Source organism: Dermacentor silvarum, chromosome 2, assembly GCF_013339745.2.
Source record: "Dermacentor silvarum isolate Dsil-2018 chromosome 2, BIME_Dsil_1.4, whole genome shotgun sequence".
Classification (NCBI taxonomy): Eukaryota; Metazoa; Arthropoda; class Arachnida; order Ixodida; family Ixodidae; genus Dermacentor; species Dermacentor silvarum.
Genome location: NC_051155.1, coordinates 150,191,352 through 150,206,544, shown reverse-complemented (window position 1 = coordinate 150,206,544; position 15,193 = coordinate 150,191,352). Strand labels below are relative to the sequence as shown.

General features: G+C 52.3%; 1 protein-coding gene across 6 annotated transcripts in view; it reads right to left on the bottom strand.

Annotated features, from left to right (window-relative positions):
- LOC119441915 (uncharacterized) overlaps positions 1-14,675 on the bottom strand; it is a 130,183-nt gene extending 115,508 nt beyond the window's left edge. For 4 of the 6 annotated variants that reach the window (XM_049661723.1, XM_049661724.1, XM_049661722.1 and 1 more), the window contains exons 1-2: positions 14,508-14,675; positions 12,954-13,105 (exon numbers count right to left, since the gene is read on the bottom strand). In XM_049661723.1, coding sequence (XP_049517680.1) covers positions 12,954-13,105; positions 14,508-14,645 — 290 coding nt within the window. In that variant the 5' untranslated portion in view covers positions 14,646-14,675. The remainder of the gene's footprint in view (positions 1-12,953; positions 13,106-14,507) is intronic. The other 2 variants (XM_049661721.1, XM_049661718.1) reach the window with 1 other exon arrangement.
- Positions 14,676-15,193: the final 518 nt, after the last annotated feature.

Here is a 15,193-nt window from a genome sequence, read left to right as displayed (position 1 = left end):
GTCTTCCATCTGCGCACGAGCTAGACCTTCCCAATCTACAGTCGATGTATAAGTGCCGAGGGAGGTGATGCGTGAAAGTGCGTCAGCTGCCTCGTTGTCGGTGCATTTGATGTGCCGGATATCCGTTGTTAACTCCGATATATAGGCCAGTTGGCGAACTTCACGTGCGATGTACTTGGAAGAGTTTGTGCGGCAGACATACTCTAGAGGCTTATGATCCGTTAGAATTTAAAATGGCTGGCCTTCCAAGAAGTGCCGAAAGTGCTGGATGGTGGAGTAGATGGCGAAAAGCGCACGGGCCAAAAACGCTGTAGCGAGTCTCGGCAGGTTGGAGCTTCCGAGAGAAGAAACCCAGTGGGCGCCACTCGGAGTCGATTTTCTGCTGGAGAACAGCGCCGATGGCCACATTGGAAGCATCCACCATGATGCGGGTTGGCACGTTAGTTCTCGGGTGGATGAGAAGTACTGCATCGGCGACGGCTTGTTTAGCAGCCCTGAAAGCGAGCTTCAGCTTCGGGAGACCAGGAAATTGCGGATGAGGAGCCCTTGGTCGTGCGAAGAAGGTCAGTCAGTGGGTGTAGAAGCTCAGCGCAGTGGGGAATAAAACGCCGGGAGAAATTCACTAGGCCGAGGAACTCACGCAGCTGGCGTAGGGTAGTGGGTGCTGGGAAGTCTTTCACAGCCTGGACGTGAGAGGGCAACGGACGAATTCCCAGCGCCGAGATGTGGTGGCCCAGGAACTCGAGCTCGGAAGACCCAAATACGCATTTCTGGGGGTTGACAACGAGGCCAAATTGTTGAAGGCGTTGAAAAAGTTCGCGGAGGTGACGCTCGTGATCTTGTGGATTGGGACTCACGACGAGTCCCAATCCACAAGATCACGAGCGTCACCATCACGAAATGTACGCATATACAGCCGAGAGGCCACGCGTTACCTCGGCGATGAATCGCTGGAACGGTTGAGCTGCGTTGCGTAACCCAAAGGGCATGCGCACATACTCAAACAGGCCAAAGGGTGTAGTAATGGCTGTATTCGGGACATCGGCAGACTCAACGGGGATTTGGTGATAGGCCTTGACAAGGTCCACTTTACTAAAGATTTTGCATCCTTCCAAATGGCCTGTGAAATCTTGCATGTGTGGAAGGGGATAGCTATCGTGGACCGTGTGAGCGTTGAGCGCCCGGTAGTCATCGCACGGACGCCAGTCATCCGGTTCTTTCTTGGGCACCAGATGGAGTGGGGAGGCCCAACTGCTGGAGGAAGGGCGAATAATACCTAGTTGGAGCATGTGCTCGAATTCCCGTTTAGCAATGGCCAGACTGCTCACCGAAGAGGCGGCGCCCGACGAGCTGCGACGGGTGGACCACGCGTGACAATGTGGTGGGTGACGCTGTGCTTGGGTGGCTGATTTAAATTGCACGGCCTCGTCACTTCAGGGAAATCTTCGAGGATTCGAGCGTACGGGCATGATGGGATCAGCGTGCGGATGCCAGTGGGAGCGACAGCCGACAGAACGCCAGAGATGGAGAGGCGCGTCTTGCTGTCAATCAGGCGATGGCGGCGCATGCTGACGTCGAGGTCGAAATGGGTCAGGAAGTCGGAGCCGAGGATAGGCTGATGGACGTCGGCCACGATGAAGACTTACCGTAACGTGCGCCGCAGGCCAAGGTCGAGTGTGAGGGACCGCAGACCATACGTGGCGATGGAGGTAGAGTTTGCCGCGCGGAGCGTAGGTCCAGGTGACTTAGAAACGCGGTCACGCTTGAAGGACGGCAGTACACTGACCTCGGCACCCGTGTCTACAAGGAACCGCAGGCCGGAAATGCGATCCATGAATATGAAAAGGCGGCCGGGTTGTAAGGCGAGGTCACATGCCACCGTCAGTGATCTCGCAGGTGCGTTTTCCGACCATTCGAATGGGGACTTGCAATGACGGGCGCGGTGCTGGAAAGTGCGATGGTACCAGCAGATAGGCGAGCGTCGATGACTGCACGAGCGGCGACTGGTCGGAGAAGAGGGACGGCGGCTGGAACATGAGGTGTAGCCGCGCCGGTCATGGGAGGACGTCCGAAGGGCGTCGATGGAAGCGGCAAGCTGGTCGATCCGGGGTTCTAAACGGGCCACGATTGAGGACGGTGGCGTTGAAGAGAGGGCGGTGACCGAAGGAGAAGTCGCGCCATGGACTCGATCAGCGAGCTGGGCGAGGCGGTCGAGGGTCAAGTCCTCTGTAGCGGCCAAGACAAGGCGGGTGGACTGTGGTAAGTGCTGCAAGAAGAGCTCCCTCAACAGCGCACCGTTCGATTCGACGTTGCTTGTGCCCAGGAGCTGTCGCATGCTGTTGAGCAGCTGGGAAGGGCGGTGATCTCTAGGGTGCTCGGATGTGAGCAGGTGCTGAAGGCGCGCGCTTTTGGACGCCGTGCTGCATTCTAAAATACTCTGCTTCAGTTGCTGGTAGGGGGCATCACTCAAAGGTGCAGCGATAACGTTTGCCACTTCTTGAGCCACCTCAGGAGGCAGGTTGCAAAATAAGTGGCGAAACCGCGAAATCTCCGAGGTGATGTGGTGCAGATCGAAGATGGTTTCGACCTGGGCGAACCAAACCTGCAGGTTCTTGCGCCAGAAAGTGGGCAGGTGTAGCTGCAGAGCTGCGACGTCCCGTGGGCGCGAGGTAGCGTCAGGCGGAAGGTTATCTGAGGGCGGGAGGTTGCTGGGGTCGGTCATCTCTTAGACTGGAGTCACCACTGTCGGGAACCGAGGGGTCGCAGCGGAGCGCCCTAACAAGAGGACCAGCCCAGTACGCTTTCAGAACGGACTAGCGCGTGCCGTGCTTGCGCCGCTGGCACGCGGCGCCCAACTTTATTTTTCTCGTCAGTCGCTCGAGATCGTTTCTCGAGAACGCCGACCTATGCGTCCCCGCTTAACACCATCCAGATGGTGCTTCGCGTCCTCGGCAGGTCAAACTGGTACTTAGCGTGCCAGTGCGATTTGGACACGCGCGCGCCTCGGGGCAACAGCAAACAATAATTAAGGTAATAACAAAAGGTTGCAACACGCTCTCATCGAATTGATACCCACCAAGCGGAGCAAACAAAGCATATTCATACTGAACGTATACAGCAGCCCGTCCAAACATTGACAACGCTTCCAGACACTGTTTCAGAAGACGCTCAAGATCGCCGGGTCCCGGAAGCTCATTGCAGGGGGCGATTTCCACGTGGAAGACACGGCGTGGGGATACGGATACAGCACAGCCAAGGGAATACAACTCGGGCAAGGTGCACAGGTACTCAACTTCACGTTAATTATGGATGCGGCGCATCCGAGGAGAATCAGCAACTCGACCACCAAGGACAGGACCCCGGACCTGATGTTCGTCAGAAATGCCGGGGCGACAAACACCACAGTGGAAAAACACGTCGACGGACCTGGGGAACAACCACATTGTCGTTGAAATACACGTTCCGACGCCGGACAAGGCGCCGGGCAGTAATCGCAAATTCGACTGGACCGACTGGGAATATTTTAGAAAGAAACGAAACAACAGTCCTCAGGAGATACGATCACGGACATCGAAGAGGGGACCCGCTGGCTGGTCGCGGATGCCAAAGCATGAACCAAGACCATCGAAACGGACAAGATGGGCAACCGCCTTGTGCATCTCATCGAGCTGAAGAACTCGCTACTGGCGAGATGGAAGGAACAGAGACTCAATCGGAGACTCAGAAAGAAAATAGCGGAGATCAACCGCAACAATGAGGAACACTGCCGCACGTTTACCCGCCAGCAATGGGACGAGTTATGCAATGCAGTGGATGGCCAACTACTCAACGGGAAATCGTGGAACCTGCTCAGGTACCTGTTGGATGAAATGAAGACCAAGTACCCACCAGAGGGACTACGTCGCACGTCTGTTACACAACTGAGCTCGAGAAGCACGCTGAAGATGCAGTGACCACCCGGTTACGAGCAAAGTAACTGCCGCACACTTCGACCGTACAACACGGCCCGTATGAGGGGGATCCGAACGAAGAATTGGATAAGGACTTAAGCGCAGAAGAGATCAGAACGGCACTGCGCAACCTCTATAGCAGATCGGCGCCGGGCCCCGACTGAGTGTCAAATCGCGCCCTGCAGAATCTCGACGACCAATCCATGGAACAGTTGACGGCATGCATCGATGACTGCTGGCAGCGCGGCAGCTTCCCACAACATTGGGAGACTGCGAGAACGATCCTAAGCCCAAAATACCGGAAAAGCGCCGAGCCTCTACAACCTTCCCCCATGTCACTAACGTCGTGCGTCGGCAAGACGTTAGCAATATGGGGGCGTTGCCCGGCCAAGCACGCACTACTTAACTGCTGGCAAACCCACTTAGAGCAGAAAGGGACATACCCACCATCCATTATAGGATTCCGCCCACTCCTGTCCACGCAAGACGCAATGATACAAGTGAAACACCAGGTGCTCGACAGCAAGACGAGAGGAACCAGAACAATCTTAAGCCTCGATGCGAGAGCGCGTTCGATAGAATCACGCATACGGCAACCTTACACCAGATATAGCGCAGCAACCTCGGTTTACGCGCGTGCAACTACGTGAAAGATTTCTTGACGGACAAACGAGCTGTTTTAGTAGCCGGTGACCTCCACCTAGAAGGGCAAATGTTGGAATGCACCGGCACCCCGCAGGGCTCGGTCATTTCGCCCACGCTATCCAACGTGGTCACGATCGGGCTAGCAGAAAAACTGCAAGAACTCGAAGACGTCCGGATATACGCCGGCGACATCGCCATCTGGGTGCACGACGGCAGTGAGGGCGACATCGATATGGCACTGCAACTAGCAATTGATACAATAGAGGAACACCTCATGGGTACGGAGTTACGATGTTTGCCGAAAAAGGTGGAACTCCTACTCTACCGCCCCTCGCAAAGGGGCAGGTCACCCGGAGGTGGCGGGAATGCGGCGAAAACCACGGTGACAATACGAAGCGATCACACTACGCACGAGAAACCATCCCGATAGTCCGGAGAATAAGGGTCATCGGCATAGTAATCGAGGCCAATGGTGCCAACGGCGAAACGATTACTAAACTCAAGCACAAGACAACTAACGTCATGAGACACCTCAAGAGGGTCACTAGCAGAGAAAACGTAATGACGGAGGCGAGTCTCACACGACTCATACACCCTTTCTTGGTGTGCCACATTGCGTACGTCGAGGCATTCCACAATTGGTATAAGAGAGAAAAAGCCAAGATCAACATCCTCATCCTCAGGGTGCACAAGATAGCACTGGGTCTACCCGATTGCACCAGGACGCGCCATTTGCTCAAGCTCGGGCTTCACCTTCACAACACGCTGAGCGAAATTGCCGAAGCGCAGCGCACTTCACAACTAGAAAGATTAGCGGTCACGAGAGCGGGACGCCAGATCATTGAAGGTTTCGGCACCCGTTACCACACATAACAGGGACAGAAGTCGCCATTCGAGAAGCAATCAGACAAACGCTAAGAGTCGACGCGATTCCACGGAACGTCCATTCGGAACACAACCAGGGCAGAAAAAGGTGGCTAGGGCCAGAGCTCTCCTCCACACCCACGGAAACGAAACGGGGACATGGTTTGTTGACGCCGCGGAATACGCAGAACGCTTGCGATTCGCGGTTGCGGTCGTTGATTCGAAAGGCACACTGCGCATATCGGCAAGTGTAGCGTGCGCGCATGAAGAAGCGGAGGAAGCGGCGGTGGCAGTCGTCCTCACGGATGCGACGTACACGAAGGTCCTCGGCATCTCGCGACAGGTGGTGAGAAACTTCGCCAAAGGATGGATCTCACAAAGAGCGGCCTGTGTCTTCAGCAATCTCCAAGTCCAGCGTGAGGTAGAATTTAAATCAGAATCCAGTGGTTCCCAGCGCACATGGGAGAAGTATCGGAGACACATCGCAACCCAAACGAGACGACACACGTCAAGGCGCGCGAGCTCGCGAACCGCCCCGGCGACCGTCGTCCATGGGACAGCACCAAAGACTGCTTAGCGAGCTACAACGAAATTACGAAGGCCCTCTGCCTGGACTGCCGAAACTTCCCTCCGCCCAGCGACATGCTGGACAGGGCGCAGGCGGTGGCCTTCAGCCAACTGCAGACGCTCACGTACCCTAGTCCGGCGCAATACCACAGACTCTACCCGGCACATACCCGACAAATATATGCAAGGTCTGCCACACTGAGATGTAACGCACTGCCACAAACGAAAACCCGCGCGTTGCTCACTCTGGAGCCCTGACCACCGCCGTAGGCCACTGCCTTGCACAGCCCCAGCCTCGGCGATCAACTCTGGGCCGTCCAGCAGGCCCGCGAGGCGGCGATGAGGCAAGATAGATAGATAGATAGATAGATAAACTTTAATTCAAATATAGTTTTGTCTTGCCCCAATGGGGCATCGCTAATGGTCGGGGCCCCTAGTCCAGGGCTCCGCTGGCTCTTGCCATCTTCTCTGCTCTCTGGATCAGCTTGAGCTGGTCGTCGAGGGCCGAGCTGGACAGCAGTGCCTCCCATTGCTCCCTCGTGGTGTTCGTGTCATGGTGTTCTATTTTGTGTAGCGTGCACTCCCACGTAATGTGGTATAGGGTTGGTGTGGCCCCACACCACGGGCATTCGTCCCTGTAGGCTGTGGGGTGCAGGCGATGTAATATGTGTAGGTTCGTGTAAGTGCCTGTCTGGAGCCTACGCCAGGCAGCGGCATCCTCCGCCTTTAGTATTCGATGGGATGGGGGATATCACAAGCGACTCCCTCAGTGGTAGTTCAGGATTGCTGAATACTCGGGGTCAACTGGGTCAGGGTCATCTGCAGTCGGTGTGATGAGTGCTCGGTTATATGCAAATTCTCGAGCTGCTCTGTCGGCATACAGGTTACCCGTGATGGCAGCGTGACCCGGTATCCAAATGATGGTTATGATGGTGTTGTCGTCAGTGTCCTCCTTGGGTATTTGGGCTAGGACTTGTGCCGCAGGTCTTGCGATTCTTCCCTGTAGGAAGTTGCGGCAGGCCTGCTGGGAGTCCGTGAGGATCGTCAGTGGTTTTTTTGCGTGTTGACCTTCGCGTATGGCTAACGCGATGGCCAGTTCTTCCGCTTCCGTGATCGTGCAGGGGCGGGGCCACGTCACCTCCAGTGCGATGAGGCAACACCTCAACGTCCCCACGTGGGAGACCTAAGGCCCCGTCGGCGAAAGCTATGGAGAACTATTAATGAAGTTGTTACCAACCAATAAAAAAAGGTCCTAGGGACTTCACATTTTGATACAAGGCGACCTATACTGCCCCTCGAAAAATGTCTTTCCAGCAATGCAAAGTGAAGCAGACGTTAAAGAGATCGATGTAAGCTTGGGCTTTGTAAGCTGGCTTTCCCACGTTACGTGTTGCGGTGAAACCTACTCATAAAGAAAAATTCGATGCGAACGGGGCTCGATAACGCTATCGCGTTCCACTCCTGAAGGCGAAGCTTAAGCTTCCTCAATTCTTTAACAGCGAAGCTGTTTAAGCCAGCCGTAATTTGTGGGGCGTAGCAAGAAACTACCAAGAAAGAAAATAAAATGAACTTTCTTGCCGAGGTGGGATTGGAATCCGCGTACCCCCGGTCCCAAAGCGAGCGTAGTAACCACTAGGCTATACAGCCTTTTTTTTCTTTATTGCGTGCCTTTGACACACAAAATTTCACACAAGGTACAGTACAATATACAATTACAATATACAGTAGGGGAAGGCGTATTCAACCACCATTGTGCTGGCTGCGTCAAATTAGAATTCGCGCAGATCCACAAGCGGCTCTACTCTTGAGAGCCACTCGGGGGGTTCCGCTAATGCCTTATTAATTTCAACAAACCAGTGCATGCTCTCACGAAAATAAATTCGTGCAGGCCGTGCATCCTTATCAACGTAATATCCTGCCATTCTGGACCGCCAAATACAATGGAGGCCGATAAGCATAATTAAATCAAAACGCACCCCATCCTCGTTATCTACGCTTAAGTACCGAATGCCATACGGGTCAAGTGGAAATTCTTTCCGTACTGTTCTCTGTAAGGCATCCCAAAAATAAACGCCTTCCCAACAGTGTAAAGCCGGCTGTATAGCCTAGTTTACACTTTTACACTAGGCTATACAGCCACACCTGCAGAGCATGCATTTTGGCGAACCATATGATTGCGTTCGAGCGTCGTCGTCGTCTTCCACAGCTGGCGCGTTCGTACGCTCGTGCTTTGCGAGGTGAAGAGGTGAAGAGAGAGACAACTTCACGGAGCGGATCTCCTGGAACGCGGTGTCGGCACTGGAAAGCGGTGTCGGTGTTGCAAGCAGCGCTATGCAACGCGCAGTGAAGGCCGTAAGTCCGAGACGCGCGAAAAGAAATTATCATCATCATGAGCAATAAGATGAAAAGTTTGCGTGTCATTCCGGAAAATGCTGCGCTACAATCGACCAACTTCGCTGTTTCAAGCGTTGCGCGGCCGAGTGCAAGGTTAAGCGTTTTTTTTTTTATTGCGATAGCAATTATATGGACACTTGAACCGGATTTCTGCCGTCGGCGTCGTCGTCGCCGTCGCCGTCGTCGTCGCCGTCGCCGTCGCCGTCGCCGTGACGTTCCCTATAGATAAAATCTTCGCCGCGCGCCGTATGCCCGAGAGGAAGCGTGCGGAGACGCGCGCTATCACGGAGAGCGAACGCACTCAATCTCCCACGCGCAAGCAAGGAAGCAGGAAGCCAGCGCCGGAGGGAGCAAGGGGGGGGGGGGCGCACTTCTCTGCCAACAACCGCGCTCGTCGCTCGCTCGCACCGTCTCTTATCTCCACACGGCTCTGACCTTTAAGTGCATTCGCCGCTCAGTTTGCGTTGAAGCGATAGACCGCACGTACCTTCGCCCGCTGCGGCTATGCTTGCTGCCAGCGTTTTGACAGTCGTTGTCTGCTGTCATTCAGTGTGATCTCTTCGTGTTTGTGCGCGCTCACACCACGCTTGTTCATTCAGTTCGTAATTTTTTTTTATTGCGATAGCAATTATATGGACACTCCAAAGCGGATTTCTGCCGTCAGCGTCGTCGTCGCAGTCACCGTTGCCATCACCGTCGCCGGTGCCGTGAGGTTCCGTATGACGTCAACAGCGATGAAATTGTCACCGCGCTGCGGACGCTGTATGTGCGAATGAAAGGGCGCGAGGGACGCGCTTTCACGGGGAGCGAACGCCCGTCGGAGGTGGTGGTGGTGAAAACCATTTATTTGCTGTATTTACAAGTGAGAGATAGGGACGGCCTTAAGAACCGACCCTTTACAAACTCTAGGAGGATTCCCTAGTCCGGGACCCCTGTGGCTTCCGCAGCGGCGCGTGCCCTGGCCACGAGGGCTCTCTGGCCCTCCAAGGTCGAGCAGCCGATCAGGGCAGCCTCCCAGCTATCTCGGGAAGGGGGGAGGGATTGGCGGGACCACCGGTTTTGAGGTACATGCCCACACCATATGGAAAGGATCCGCGAATGGATGATCACAGTGCGGGCATTTCCCGGATAAGGCCGGATTGAAATGCTTAAGTATCGCCGGGCACAATATTGTGTTGGTGTACAGACATAAGAGCCAGCGCTTCTCCGTCTTAGTCAGGCCCGGTGCCGGTGGCGGAAATCGGAGCCTATTCGTTTTGTACATATCCGTGATGTCTCGAAAGGAAGTTACCGGATTAGGTTCTGGAAGGTCAGGTGATGGAGGGCGAGGCGGGTCCCGGGAATTAAGCGCTCGGGCTGAGACATCGGCACTTCCTCCGCGTGAGTAATGTCCGGCGCTCGAAAGGTGAGCCCTTGAACGGGTACGTTTTGATGAACTACGGCTGCCGTGTACCACCCGCCATGGTCAGGGCCAGACGCGTCCGCGTAGAAGACTCCAGGGCGGGACCAATAGCGTCCCTGCAAGGCGGTAACCCACGCAGTTCGCCTGCCTTCGTAAGTCTCCTAGCAATGTTGTAGGGCAGAGGCTGGATGATCAAAGCATCCCGCCAGTCCTCAGAGATTGTGGTTCGCTCTTCTGTCTGATAGGTGTAAGAGATATGGAGGCGGTGTAAGAGGTTTCTCCCAGCGTGTTACTTAGTAAGTCGCAGGTACTGGTTGTTGAGATGGGCCTCTTTGAGCTCCCCATACGTGTTGGTCATGCCCAAGTCTGCAAGACGCTGGTTATACGTCGAGATCGGGAGGTCTAGGGTGCATTTGTAAATTTTGCGGAGAATACATTCTAGCATGTTCTCATCGCACTTGCGTAAACGCAGGTAGCGTGTCGAATAGAGGATTCGACTGGTCACGAAAGCGTTGGTGAGGCGCAGAGCATCGTGACTCTTAAGACCCCCCCCCCCCCCCCCGCTTGTTCTAGACCCGGCGCTACGTATCTGTACCGCCGGGTCTCGTGGCCCACCTGATCCCCGACGGTACGTATCTTGCCAAGGGTTGTATCGACTTTTCGACTCTTGTGTATGAAGAGGACCCAGGATGCGGATTTCGTCGCGTTCCAGGATAGGCACGGTATGCAGTGAGAGTACAATTTGAGTTGTGTCTTTTGGTTTGGGGCGAAGATGCACGTACTTTGATTTAGTAGGTGAGCATTCGAGACCGCAAAGTTGGGCGTAGTCATCCACAACCGATGCTGCTTGTTGCAGGCAGGCCTCAATACTACCAAGGGAACCCTGGGTTGTCCACAGCGTGATGTCGTTGGCGTACGGAGCGTGCTGCACTCCTCGGACATCCTTTAGCAATGGGGGGGAGGCGAGCCATGGCGACATTAAACAGGAGAGGAGAGAGGACCGCTCCTTGTGGTGTTCCTCGTGTACCCAGAGGGTACGGGCCATGCTCCTTGTCTTGAATGCGGAGGTACGCCTGCCGTTCCATCAGGAACTGACGGACGTACCTGAAAGCATTATGGCCACAGTCCGTTTGGGACAGGTGGGTGAGAATGATGTCGTGAGTGATGTTATCGATGGCTCCCTTTAGATCTAAGCCGAGGACTACCTTGTCGTCAGTGGGATGTTCGATCGGTTCTATAACGTCACAATGGAGTTGCAGGAGGATGTCCTGAACAGAGCGATGTGGACGAAAGCCATACATAGTGTCGGCAAAGGTGTGGCGGGCCTCGAGGTAATCGGAGAGCCTATCTCTAACCATTGTTTTCATAAGCTTCCCCACACACGAGGTTAAGGAAGTGGGTCGGAGATATTCGATGTTTATAAACTCGCCCAGTTTGGGAATGAAAGTGACTAAGGCCGTTTTCCAATCAGTCGGTAGTGGCTCGCGCCCCTCCCAGATTTGATTGAAGTAGTCGAGGAGGTGAAGCTATGCCAGGTCTGGGAGGTTGGCTAGAAGCTTAACAGTCACTCAATCCCGACCCGGCGCCGTTCCTCGCTTCACTTTGGACAGGGCCGCCTTCAGATCGTGGAGTTGAAAACAACGATCCAAGTATGCGTTCTCCGAGCCCGCATAGGAGTACGCCAGTCCGAGGGGGTCCTGTTGGCTGCAGAGATATCTATCTCTAAGAGCCTGTGCTAGTTTATCCACGTCATCCGCATAAGTGTGAAATGCGCGTGGAAGATGTTTTTGCGTTTCTGTGAGCGTTCGGCTAGGGTCGATGACGGCCCTGAACAGACGCCACGTGTTGCGGTTTGACATCTGCTTGGCGGCAGTGTTACAGCGTTCTACCCAATTAGAGTCGGTGAGCTGGGCCGCGTACTCGTCCGCTTCCTGGGTGAGGGCTGCGATGCGGATTTTGAGCTGACGATTATGCTTTTGTCGGCGCCATCGGCGGACTAGGCTATGGCGAGCCTCCCAGAGTTGCAGGGGATGGTTATCCACCGCCGGCGTGGCCTCTGAGAGCTGAACCGTCTGCTCGGTTTGATGAAGTGACTTCACGAGGTGCTGAGACCAAGTGGCGTGTAATCCGACAGGAATTTGGTACAGTCCGAAGTTTCGCACGTCGGAGAGCAAACGCGCGTTCTGCGCCGTGTTCCCTGAAGGGCTGCGTCTCTTTCCTCCGTTACAATCACCATATATAGAGAGCAAACGCGACTTCTTCCGTGGCGCGAACTGCCGTGGGGGGACGGGAGGGAGGGAGGAGAGGCGACGTTTAGCTGCGGCACCAAATGTGCATTTATATAAAAATGTTGCGAGGCGAGAAGGTAGGTAAGATTTTCGACGCTGCTCGACGAGTGTCCCATTCAGATCTCGTTGAAAACCTCCGAGCCGCCCCCAGAGGCACCGGCAACAGTCACCAACGCCACGCGCGTTCGGTGCGAACGCGGATAAAACGCCGACGGTGTCGACAACAGTTCTGCGCGTTGCTGGTGCTGCTGCATGTCCAAGTTTATACAGCTGATAAAACTACCATCCTTACTCCGTATAGCTCTCTACTAATTTGCTATCGCAATTGGTACTTCGCCTTTCGGGTGAAACCGCGACAATTTTCTTTAGCGCTTGCCCGGCCTACATGCATTCGGAATATACCATCACTATAACCCAAACTTAAGTTTTATTGTTTTTTTGTTTTATTACCACTATTTTCTTGGTGGACAAGATAAGACCATGTTTTCTTTCTTTCTCGTTTGCAAGCGTTCCAGCTGAGCTGGCATTTAGTTGATAACGACAATAGATGTGGGAAATAAAGTAAATAAGCCTTTTGTTGCAGAACAGAATCGACGGAACCTGCATTTTCAGTTTGGTTAGAATTGGAAAAATTCAGTATTTCACCCGACATGCGGAGGCCATTTTTCTCAAATATTGGAATTGGAATTGATTCGAAAATTTTCCTGTTCGAACTTGACTATACATTGCAATGTGAACCTAACAAAAATTATTTCCCACAATTTTATTCGCTTATGTTTACACGTGCACCACCACCACTTAACCATTCCAGGTGCTTCCCATTTGCCCTCTATGAGAACTCACGCTTTGCGTCCGTTCACGGACGGCAACACCATCATATAAGTAGCAGTCTTCGTGTTCTCATCAAGATCTTGCCGCACCACCATCGCACAGTCCAGATCTCCATCGTTATCCACATCAAACGCGGCAATGCCATAAGGCAAGGCCTCAAACATCTGCAATAGCAAGCGATGACAAATTTGCCATTCAACCGAGGCTACGACTACTAGTAGTAATAGTATTCGGTATTTGTGACAGAACAGGGATTTTAAAAGGTCTAAATGTTTATTCGTTGTGGTCTCCTGCTGCACGCGAGAAATCAAAATACAGTGTCAGAACTGCCAACGAGTACCCACGAATTAATTAGTCCTGGCATAGAAGTATGGCATGCGGATAGCTGCATCGTTCTAAAGTTCTGCTGTAATATCTTCTACCTCATAACATGAAATGAAGTTTTGAATTTCACTAAGCGGTTCCGAACAGTACATGCAGGGAACACAATCTTTCCTTTCAAGTACAAGCGCATGTTGGAACGGTGAATGTCCTGTGCTATTTTGGCTTCAAGTCCTAATTCACTTTCTGTTATAGCCAAAGCTGGACTGCAAAATTGCAGTTTGTTCGTTTCCTGTTCATGCCGATCAGCTTGCCATTTTCAGCAAATGCAGCCAGAGTGCTAAAATTCACTTTCATAGCAATTTTTACTCTTGTACTGAGACCTCCTAAATATTCAGCCAGAGAGCCGAATTTTTTAAAGTAATACCTATGTATCTTCCAATAGACACAGCTGTATACCTAAACAACAATTACCTTTCATTGCTGATTTAGTGGCAGGATCCGTATTATTGTATTGTTTCGATGCAGGTCATAGGACCACTGGCTACAAATTTTATTTAGGTGTCTAGTCTCTGAATAAATCATGTAGAGTCACTGTGCACTTGAGAACACACAATGGCAATAGTTCTCGGTCCCCACTTTCCCCATGCTTTTTATCATTTCGTAATGTCTCTACTGCTATGACGCTGCTTCCGTATACAAAGTACGGGATCGTCTGCCATTTTGGCGGGAGCCCTCGTCCTTTAATGCGATGGCATTTGTTATTGGAAGCTAATTCCGCAACATGGGACAGAATTCACAGGGTCCGTAACCTTCGACGATGTATTCTTAAGAGCTCATATTTTACAGCATAAGATTACATTACTTACGTCAGCTTTTAGGGTGGAATTACCTATGAGGACAATCTTTTACCTCTCATCAATTACGCCCAAGGCATCGAAAATTTTCACTACCTAATATAGTCGTGTCAGTTGATCACCGTAGCAGTGAAGTGGTAAACGCTTGTAGTCATTTCTAGGCATGAAATAAAACATTAAGCATTTGGTTATAGAAGCAGGGTTTGCGGTTAACGGAAGGCTTGCCGGGTTTTACGCTTGCCTATTGTGGTTGTTATAGTAGATAGGAAGGCTCGAACAAAAACAAAATCAATGCTCCGCTTTCATCAGCTCCTTCATACAAATACAAGTGGTCAGTTTGCCGCAGAAATGTACAGTCTTCCCGTAGCCCAGTTTCTTGCGTACGTACCTTAAATGCATCCGTGACATCGTGTTTCAGTTGGTGTTTTGCTTCGCCTGAAGCGAGAGGCACTTCTAGCAAAAGCGCTGAAAATATCACTAAGAGGAAACAGAACAGCGACCCCATGCTTCCACTGAAAACGCGCATTGCTTTAGCTGTTTCGCTTGACTGGCGATCTACCAATGACCAAATTCAGGCCCATAGAATCATTCTAAGTGCTTACATACTCTCACAGTGAAGCGTTTTCCTTCTTTCTGGGGTGACAGTTCCAGTAACAAGAACATTTTCAATTACACGCGCTCAATTTCTCATATGTGTCCTAGACGTCAAAACGATCATTTTTTGGCAGTTTTCTGCTATTTGTCTTATATTTTCTATTTTTTTGGTTATGTACGTTCATACATCATTTGATTGAATTAGCCATCTACAAAATTGAAGCATGGGCTTGGACTCAGCAAATTGGATTCAAAATTGAATTCAGCCGAAAGTGATTGACGTAAAGCCCAAAAAACAGAGGTAGGAGAAAGTTGTGCCAAGCATACGGGAAGCGGCATTGTGCAATGTGTCTAAAAGGTGCGCTTTTCTTTTATTGTGTTGCATTAGCCCATACTTGCCAGAACTTGGGAAATTGAAGAAAAGTGATTTACTTCCCAGGGATATATTTGTTTCTGGGACCTCAGAAAGCAGAATAAGCT